This window comes from Borostomias antarcticus, assembly GCF_949987555.1.
Source record: "Borostomias antarcticus genome assembly, chromosome: 6".
NCBI classification, from domain to species: Eukaryota; Metazoa; Chordata; class Actinopteri; order Stomiiformes; family Stomiidae; genus Borostomias; species Borostomias antarcticus.
The window spans coordinates 8,018,344-8,028,343 of NC_140239.1; the positions used below are offsets into that span (position 1 = coordinate 8,018,344).

The window sequence follows — 10,000 nt, forward strand, 5'->3', positions numbered from 1 at the left end:
ACACACACACACACACACCTTGCGTGTGGTAAGTGCCCTGTCTGTCCGGTGTCTCCAGATGCAGGGCCTGTGCAGTGGTGAGGGCGTGATGGCGCGTCTCGACCACATGGAGGCGCAGTACTACGAGCTGCAGCTGCAGCTGTACGACATCCAGGCCGAGATCCTGCAGTGTGAGGAGCTGCTGCTGACCGCACAGCTGGACAGCATACGCAGGCAGATGAGTGGTGAGGGAGTGTGTGTGCATGCACGTGTGTGTGTGTGTGGGGGGGGGGGGGGGGGCAGGACTTATAAGAGAACATGAACCTGGGGGGGGGGGGGGTGTACAGAATAGATCAGAGTAAAGAGAACACACATCAGAGTAGGGGTCACGAGTCGTGATAATCGTGATATTTAAAATGACAATAGTAATAATCCAGTCATGATATGATATATTGTATCTTAACAACAATGATATTTAAAAATCAAATTCTAATGTACAGTAAAAACAAAACAAATGAAAGCTGCTACGAGCTTGATGAGGCGGGGCCAGGCAATTTCAGGCAAGTTTAGGAGCAATAAGCGAGAGAATATGAAGACAACAAGAAAGTTGACATTCCAATGTTCATTTTGCATCAGTTGAGGATTGAACTTGTAACCTCTGACACCAAGCAACATCCTCTATCTCACTGAGCTAATTAGCAACAACTTTGGCTTCACAAATTGACTAAGCCAGTCACCAGGGTGTATGATAATAGGTTATAATCTGTTTCATCATAAAACACTGAACGTGTGGTATATGTAAAAGCCCATGAAAATATGTTTGTTGATTAAAGTATACACACTGAAACAAAGGATACAGTATAACAATAGAAGTTGCATCATATAATGATGGTATGCCCTTCAAAATGTGGATGAGTGGCTGAAGTGATCAGAGTCTCATAATATACAACAAAGGAAAGAGAAAGCTGTTGACAGTACTGTGTATTGTAAAACATTTTGATGCATTGTAAGCTCAATTTTAATGACAATCTGGTCAATGAGTTTGTGAATGACAGTCTGAAGATCCAGTGTAGCAAGTTTGGTGTTAATTGATTGAGAAATATGAGATGAGATATGTTCATTTTTACAGGTTTTGTTTGCTTTTCTTCATAATTTAACATTAACTTCAGCAGCAGTGTGCTCAGTCAGTGGCCAATCAATGAATTTAGTCATTGTAATCCTCGGCGGGGGCTGGGTAAGGTTGCCAACAGCGATGTCTCGGATTGGTGGAGCTTGCGTTGGATTGTGGGTAATGTAGTTTTCTCAGTATGAAGTGTTGGTTTCAGAAGACAGAATTAAACATATTTTTAAAAATTCAATTTTTGAGATAAAATTCTGAAATAAATCACACTACATCTACCCTTTCATGACAATTTTGCCCTGATTTTTCATGAACATTGGACATTTATTGAGCGAGAATTTGTAGTAAATGTACAGTATTGCTAATAGTAAAACATTTTGATGCATCATGCACTCAGTTTTTGATATTTAAAAAATCTGTCAGGATCGTTTGGTGTGGGCTGTCTGATGATGCAGTGTGTGCATTTTGGTTGCAATTGGGGAAAAAAAGTGGGAGGAGTTAGGTTTGGATATGTTCTTTTCTATTGACCGTTTGAGGGTATAATTCAGAATACTGTAAAAAATTCATTTTATGACATAAAATTCTGAATAGAATCACACTACATCTTGGATATGTTGCCGATATTGTCACTTTTTATGAGGATGATCAGACATTGATTTGGCAAGAATTCGTAGGAACTGTATACAGAACTGTTAACAGTAAAACATTTTGATGCGCTGTGGGCTCAATTTTTCGTATTTCAAAAATCTGTGAGGATCCTTTGGTAAGGACAGTCTGAAGATACAGTATATCAATTTTGGTGTCAATTGAACAAAAAATGTGGGAGGAGATAGGTTTGATAGGTTTTACAGTTTATGAAAGAATCTGAGTGATGGACTTCAAAATTCCTGCAAGGTCAGAGTGTATATAAGTTTTGTCTCACTTGGGACTACATTCACGTGGTAATTTTAATTTTAAAGTTTTAAATTTTAGACTGTTGCTGTAGCGCCACCTTCAGGTTTATTGACCTACAATGCAGGTTGAGGACTTTGGGTATAGTACTGGAGCTATGTGCAAATTTTGGTGATTTTTTGTCCACGAGAAGTTAGACTTCAGTGGAAGATGGAGAATAATAATAATAATATAGGCAAATACAATAGGGCTCCGGCAGCTACGCTGCCTGGCCCCTAAAAAGGTGATTAAATCCATTGTAATCAGTTGTTTTTGAAGAGAAAACAAACAATGGAGCAAAATAAATTTGAAACATGTTATGTGATCACATTATTCTTTGTAACGATTGCTGTAATAAATATAATATTGTGATATTTTTTGCTATGATAATCGTGTTGTGAAAATGTTTATATTGTGACAGCCCTACCTCTGAGTTGTGTATGTGTGTGCATGTGTGTTTGAGAGTTTATGAATGATTATGAAACAGTTATAAGTAAGTGTGGTTATGACTCCAGATCAGGGATTCTCCAATTTTAAATCACAACTTGTTCTGGGAGCGAGCTAGCTGACCCAATTCGCAAAATTGTGAAGGATCTGGAAATTCTCGGTTCATTTTCAATTTCCATGGGCCGTTATCAACAGGCGCAGACCAAAACGCCTCTGGAAGCGACTGGATAGACGTACAACCAGTCAGAGCAACAAAATAGTTTATTCATTGTATCAAAGAGATGCACTTGTGAGTTCTGGTGAGTAGTAGTACACTGACGTCCTACGTTAAATGCAATTATTGTAAGTGGCTTTGGATAAAAACGTCAGCTAAATTACTTATGTAATGTAAATGTAATGTAATGTAGATAAACCGTTGTGATTGGTCTAGTCGAGAACTGACCGTGTGGAAATCTGACGGAATATGAGCTTACGTGATCAGGATGGCGATGCCAGGCTAGTAACTTTAGCCTCCGTGCCCTTTGACCTCTTCAACCCAGCCCTCTCTAGACTCTGGTTGGCTGGAGCTCTGAGAGCTGCGTTGTGACCAGTAGGGCTGCACGATTATGACAAAAGATAATAATTGCGATTATTTGCTTCAAAATTGTAATTGCGATTGATAATTGCGAGTAATATTTAATATTAATATATCATCTTCATCTTCATCTGCTTATCCAGGGTCGGGTCGCGGAGGCAGCAGCTCCAGCAGGGGGCCCCAGACATCCCTTTCCCTAGCAGCATCAACCAGCTCTGCCTGGGGAATCTTTAGCAGCTCACAGGCCAGTGCGGAGATGTAGTCCCGCCACCTAGTCCTGGGTCTACCCCGCGGCCTCCTCCCAGCCGGACACGCCTGGAACACCTCCCTAGGGAGGTGCCCAGGAGGCATCCTCACTAGATGCCCGAACCACCTCAACTGGCTCCTTTTGACGCAAAGGAGCAGCGGCTCTACTCCGAGTCTCTCCCGGATGACTGAACTTCTCACCCGATCTCTCAGGGAGACCCCAGCCACCCTCCGGAGAAAACTCATTTCTGCCGCTTGTATCCGTGATCTCGTTCTTTCGGTCATGACCCATCCTTCATGACCATAGGTGAGGGTGGGGACGAAGATAGACCGGTAGATTGAGAGCTTTGCCTTTTGGCTCAGCTCTCTTTTCGTCACAACAGTGCGGTAAAGCGACTGCAGAACCGCACCAGCTGCTCCGATTCTCCGGCCAAACTCCCTCTCCATGGTTCCCTCACTCGTGAACAAGACCCCCAGATACTTGAACTCCTTCACTTGGGGTAAGTACTCATTTCCTACTCGGAGCGGACAGGCCACCGGTTTCCTGCTGAGAACCATGGCCTCAGATTTAGAAGTGCTTATTCTCATCCCAGCCGCTTCACACTCAGTTGCGAACCTATCCAGAGAGTGCTGGAGGTTGCAGGCAGCTGATGCCATCAGGACCACATCATCTGCAAAAAGCAGTGACGTGATCCCCAGCTCACCGAACTGCAAACCCACCTCCCCCCGGCTACGCCTCGATATCCTGTCCATGAAAATCACAAACAGGATTGGTGATAAAGCGCAGCCCTGGTGGAGGCCAACACCCACCGGAAAGGAAGACGACTTTCTGCCGAGGACCCGGACACAGCTCTCGCTCTGGGTGTACAGGGATTGGATGGCCCTAAGTAGGGACCCCCTCACCCCATACTCCCGCATAACCCTCCACAAGACCTCTCGAGGGACCCGGTCGTAAGCCTCCTCCAAGTCCACAAAACACATGTAGACAGGTTGGGAAAACTCCCAAGCCCCCTCCAAGATCCTTGCGAGAGTGAAGAGCTGGTCGGTAGTTCCACGACCAGGACGAAATCCGCATTGTTCCTCTTCGATCTGAGGTTCGACTATCGGCCAGACCCTCCTTTCCAGCACCTTGGAGTAAACTTTCCCTGGGAGGCTGAGTAATGTGATGCCTCTATAATTCGCACACACCCTCTGGTCCCCTTTTTTGAATATTGGGACCACCACCCCAGTCTGCCACTCCTTCGGCACTGACCCAGACTTCCACGCAATGTTACAGAGGCGTGTCAACCAAGACAGCCCCTCTACACCCAGCGCCTTCAGCATTTCTGGACGGATCTCATCAGTCCCTGGGGCTCTGCCACTGTGGAGTTGTTTGACTACCTCAGTGACCTCGTCCAAGGACATTGACGACCCCCCATCATCTTCCGGCTCTGCCTCGATCGTAGAGGGTGGATTAGTCGGGTTCAGGAGTTCCTCAAAGTGCTTCTTCCAACGCTCAACAACCTCCTCAGTTGAGGTCAGCAGTGTCCCCTCCTTGCTGTATACAGCTTGGATGGTCCCCCGCTTTCCCTTCCTGAGGTGTCTGATGGTCTTCCAGAAACACTTTGGTGCCGACCGAAAGTCCTTCTCCATGGTTTCTCCGAACTCCTCCCACACCCGCTGCTTTGCCTTGGTCACGGCCGAAGCTGCAGCCCTCCGGGCCAGTCGATACCCTGCAACTGTTTCTGGGGTCTCCCGGGCTAACATAACCCGGAAGGCCTCCTTCTTCAGTCGGATGGCTTCCCTGACCACCGCTGTCCACCACGGTGTCCGAGTGTTACCGCCCCTTGAGGTACGCCCCTTGAGGTACCTATGGCCCTCAGGCCACAGCTCCCAGCCGCAGCTTCAGCAATGGAGGCTTTGAACACCGACCACTCATGCTCGATGTCCCCAACCTCCACAGGGATGCCTGAGAAGCTCCGCCGGAGGTGGCAATTGAAATCTCTCCGGACAGGCTCTTCCTCCAGACGTTCCCAGTTCACCCTCACTACACGCTTGGGTTTTCCAGGTCTGTCCAGAAGTTTCCCCCGCCATCGAAACCAGCTCACCAGCAGATGGTGATCAGTGGACAGCTCTGCCCCTCTCTTTACCCGAGTGTCCAAAACGCATGGCCTCAGATCAGATGATACGATAACGAAATCGATCATCGACCTTCGGCCTAAGGTGTTCTGATGCCAGGTGTACTTGTGGGCATCCTTGTGTTCGAACATGGTGTTTGTTATGGACAAACCGTGACTAGCACAGAAGTCCAACAACAAAACACCACTCGGGTTCAGATCGTGGTGGCCATGCCTCCCAATCACGCCCCTCCAAGTTTCTCCATCATTGCCTACGTGTGCATTGAAGTCCCCCAGTAGGACACTGGAGTCCCCTGCAGGAGCCCCCAAAAGGACTCCACTCAGGGTCTGCAGGAAGGCTGAGTACTCTGAACTGCTGTTCGGTGCATAAGCACAAACCACAGTCAGAGTCCCCCCCCCCACAGTCCTAAGGCGCAGGGAGGCGACCCTCTCGTCCACTGGGGTGAACTCCAGCACATAGGCGCTCAGCTGGGGGCTAGCTAGTATAGCCACACCTGCCTCACGCCTCATACCGTGAGCAACTCCGGAGAAGAACAGGGTCCAACCCCTATCCAGGAGTTTGGTTCCGGCGCCGGTGCTGTGCGTGGAGGTTAGCCCCACCAGGTGTAATTGGTATCGCTCCACCTCCTCACAAGCTCCGGCTCCTTCCCCCCCAGTGAGGTCACGTTCCATGTCCCCAGAGCCAGCCTTTGCCGCCCGTGTCCGGTCCGTCGGTGCCCCCCGCCTTCACCGCCACGTAGTTGGCAGCGCACCCGACCCCGACAATTCCTCCCGCGGGTGGTGGGTCCACGGGACGATGGAGGAGGAGATGGTGCTTCCACGTTGCTTATTCGGGCTGGGCCCGGCCGGGCTCCGTGGTAAGCCCGGCCACCAGGCGCTCGCATGCGGGCCCTCCGTCTGGGCCTGGCTCCAGACGAGGGCCCCGGGCTTCCTCCGGACCGGGTCTCTCTTCCTTTTTGGTGTTCTGTCATCAGGGTTTTTCCTGTAACCCCAGGTAGGGGGGCTAGGGGGTACTACCACTTGCACAAGGTGGACCCCCAGACTAGTGGAGGGAAGGAGGCGTCTTACTTCTCCATTCTAGTTTTGCAACTAGCCACTGCCGCTGACCCCTATATTAATATATAATAACCAAAATGCTCCCAAATCACGGACGTTAATCCCTTTCTTGCTACTAACTCACTGACCTCGTTTTCGCTCATTTTTTCACTACTCACGTCTGCAGGTACTCTTGTGTCTTGACCTACTGCTATCTGTCTTCTCAGTGAAATTGCTGCGCACAGCGCACTCAGCGGGAACGCATGGGATTGGTCAGACAGCATAAGCGCCTGTGATTCGTCCGTGTCGTCCTAGCACACTCAATTCAAATTATTAATCACATTAATTGCGGCCTTTTGCGATTAGTTAATTGCGGAGGTCATAATCACGATTTCGATTAATTCACAATTAATTGTGCAGCCCTAGTGACCGGTGAGGTTAGAGTAGGGGGGCGTAGCCGGGATAGGGGTCAGAGCGAGCGCTCTGTTGGGGCTAATCTCTGGCCAACACTCCCATTCATCTTCACACTGCCCTGCTTCTGGGAAATGAGCAAAACTGCTTTATAGCCCCCCCATAGCAGGCCAGGCAGGGGGCAGAACAGCCGGGGCCAGGTACCATCTGTCGTGCGTGTGTGTGTGTGTGTATGTGTGTGTGCTTGCATGTGTGTTGGTTCATGTGTGTTCATGTGTGTGAGTGAGAGTGAGAATGTGTGTGTCTGTTTACGGTCATGTTTGTTCATGTCTGTTCATTCAGGTGTGTGTCTGTTTGCATGCATGTTTGTTCATGTGTGTGAGTGAGAGAGTGTGTGTGTGTGTGTGTGTCTGTCTGTTTCCATGCGTGTGGAAGGAAGCAGGTAGTGTACTATGACACGTATGACAGCCCGGAGGCCATCAGGGTTTATTCATGTGTGTGTGTGTGTGTGTGTGTGCTCCAGAGCGCCAGGAGGAGGTGGGGTACTATGACACATATGAGAGCCCGGAGGCCATCAGGGGTTTATTTGTGTGTGTGTGTGTGCGTGTGTGTGTGTGTGTGTGTGTGTGTGTGTGTGTGTGCTCCAGAGCGCCAGGAGGAGGTGGTGTACTATGACACATATGAGAGCCCGGAGGCCATCGGGGAGGAGGAGAGCGCGGAGAGGGAGGAGCTGAAGAGGCTGCAACTCAGCGCCAGACAGCTGGAGGCCAGGAGGGGGCGCATCTCTGCCAAGCGCTCCTACCTCAAACACAAAAGGGTACACACACACACACACACACACTCGCTCCCGCCCCCCACGCCGCGCTCCTCACCAGCTCAGATCGCTCAGCGCTCCCCCCCCCCCCCCAAAAAAAAAACGGAGAAGAAGTTCTCTCTTCAATTTATGATGTGTAGGCATTTTTGAGCTGGCCCCCTTCATAAGTCACCCCACGAGACACACTACATTACTCACACACACACACACACACACAAACACACACACACCACGCACGCAGAGATACACCGCGTACAGACTGATGCATTCTCGTGTTGTGTGCGGTACCGGAGCGGAATTGGACACACACACACACACACACTCACTCACTCACTCTTGGTGTGATTGGCTGTGATAGTCGTCTGTGTGGTGAGAAGGTTAAGGTCGGTTCGTCCGTGTTCTGTAGGAGATCTGTGTGAGCAGCCACAGTGAGAAGCAGCAGAAACACCAGGCCGGCCAGCAGGATTCCTCCTCCCAGCAGGTAGACTGACTCCTCCTCCTTCACTGACTCCTCCTCCTTCAGGCTGGACCTAGCGCTCATCGCCTTACACTGTACCGACACATTATCCACCTCAGTCAACATTATCCACCTCAGTCAACATTATCCACCTCAGTCAACATTATCCACCTAAGTCAACATTATCCACCTAAGTCAACATTATCCACTTCAGTCACCCCTCTCTCTCTCTCTCTCTCTCTCTCCATCACTTGTTCCTCTCAGCGGAGGGAGGAAGAGGAGGATGAGGAGAGGAGGAACAGCAGAGTGAGTCAGGAGAGACAGAAAACACTGGACCGGCTGCGCAGCTTCAAACAGGTCAGACAGACTCCAGAACATTTTCTTTGCAGGATTCCAATTTTCCAGTTTATGAGTCAGTTCAGTTTAGAGTCTTCTGTTCCCCAGACTGATTTTCATGTTTCCTCTCATTCTCTCCCTCTCTTTCTCTTCTTCTCTCTATCTCTCTACTTCTCTCTCTCTCCCTCTCTCTCCCCCTCTCCCTCTCTTTCTGTCCCTCCTCAGCGGTACCCTGGTCAGGTGATTCTGAAGTCCACTCGTCTGCGTGTGTCCCAGTTAAGGAGCGGGGAGAGAGGGGGGCGAGCTGAGGCTCAGGACCCCCCCCAGTGTCTGAGTGCCAGCGTCCAGACAGACCCCAGCCCAATCACAGACCTCGCGGCCTCGCTGCCTCTCATTGGTTTACCCGGCACCGCTGGCTCCTCCCCTTCCTCCCTGCCAGCAGGGCCCGCCTCCTCCGCTACTCCACCCCCGCCTCCCCCCCCGCCTCCCCCTCCTCGTCAGGAGGAGCCGTCCCCCGCGGGCAGCCCGTCCGGGCCGGGGGAGAGGGGGGAGGCAAGGGGGGAGACGGCTCCGCCCCCTCTCCCTCCCCTGGGCCCGTTCATCCCGCGTTTCTTCGACAGCAGCCAGCTGTTGAACGCCAGGAAGAAGCTGAGGAAGACTTCAGCGCTGGAGGCCCAGAGGAGGACAGGTAGCCAGTAATGCTAACCTCTATAGCTAACGCTAACCTGTGTGGCTAACATGTATGGCTAACGCTAACCTGTATGGTTAACCTGTATCGCTAATGCTAAACTGTATGGCTAATGCTAACCTGTGTGGCTAACCTGTATGGTTAATGCTAACCTGCATGGCTAACCTGTATGGCTAACTTTATTGTTAATGCAATGGCCAACCTGTATGGCTAATGCTAACCTGTTTGGCTAGCCTGTATCGCTAATGTCAACCTGTATAGCTAATGCTAACCTGTATGGCTAACGCTAACCCTAATGCTATTTCTATGCCTGTTACTCAGGCTAACTGGAAATCTTACTGTTCTGACCAGAATATCTCTCTTCTCCCCCAACTCCCCTCTCCTCTTATCTCCCCTGCCCTTTCTCCTCTCCCACCCTCCCCTCTCCTCTTATCTCCCCTGCCCTCTCTCCTCTCCTCTCCTCCTCCTCCTCTTATCTCCCCTGCCCTCTCTCCTCCTCTCCTCCCCCGCTCCCCTCCTCCTGACCTCCACAGTCAGCTCCCCCATGGACGAGGTCCTGGCCTCACTGAAGAGAGGCAGCTTCCACCTGCGGAGGGTGGACCAGCGCCCCCTGCCTCCCGCCTCTGGCGACGACGACGACCCCAACAACATCCTGGTGCAGATCCGCCAGGGGGTGAAGCTGCGCCGCGTGCCCCACCGGGAGAGGAGGGCCCGGGGGGAGTTGCCCGCCTCGGCGGACCCCCTGACCAGGAGCATCCATGAGGCACTGCGCCGCATCAAAGAGGCGTCGCCAGACTCAGACTCGGACGACGAGGGTTTAATGTGCCCCGACTGGGAGAATTAGAG

At 50.7% G+C, this 10,000-nt stretch overlaps 1 protein-coding gene across 1 annotated transcript in view; it reads left to right on the forward strand.

The window, feature by feature from the left end:
* Positions 1 to 10,000, forward strand: part of LOC311310811 (junction-mediating and -regulatory protein-like) — a 55,277-nt gene that overhangs the window by 44,763 nt on the left and 514 nt on the right. The window contains exons 5-10 of the mRNA XM_084440383.1: positions 59 to 224; positions 7,507 to 7,676; positions 8,080 to 8,154; positions 8,395 to 8,487; positions 8,692 to 9,154; positions 9,688 to 10,000. The exon at positions 9,688 to 10,000 is cut by the window's right edge and continues 514 nt beyond it. Coding sequence (XP_084296509.1) covers positions 59 to 224; positions 7,507 to 7,676; positions 8,080 to 8,154; positions 8,395 to 8,487; positions 8,692 to 9,154; positions 9,688 to 9,998 — 1,278 coding nt within the window. The 3' untranslated portion in view covers positions 9,999 to 10,000. The remainder of the gene's footprint in view (positions 1 to 58; positions 225 to 7,506; positions 7,677 to 8,079; positions 8,155 to 8,394; positions 8,488 to 8,691; positions 9,155 to 9,687) is intronic.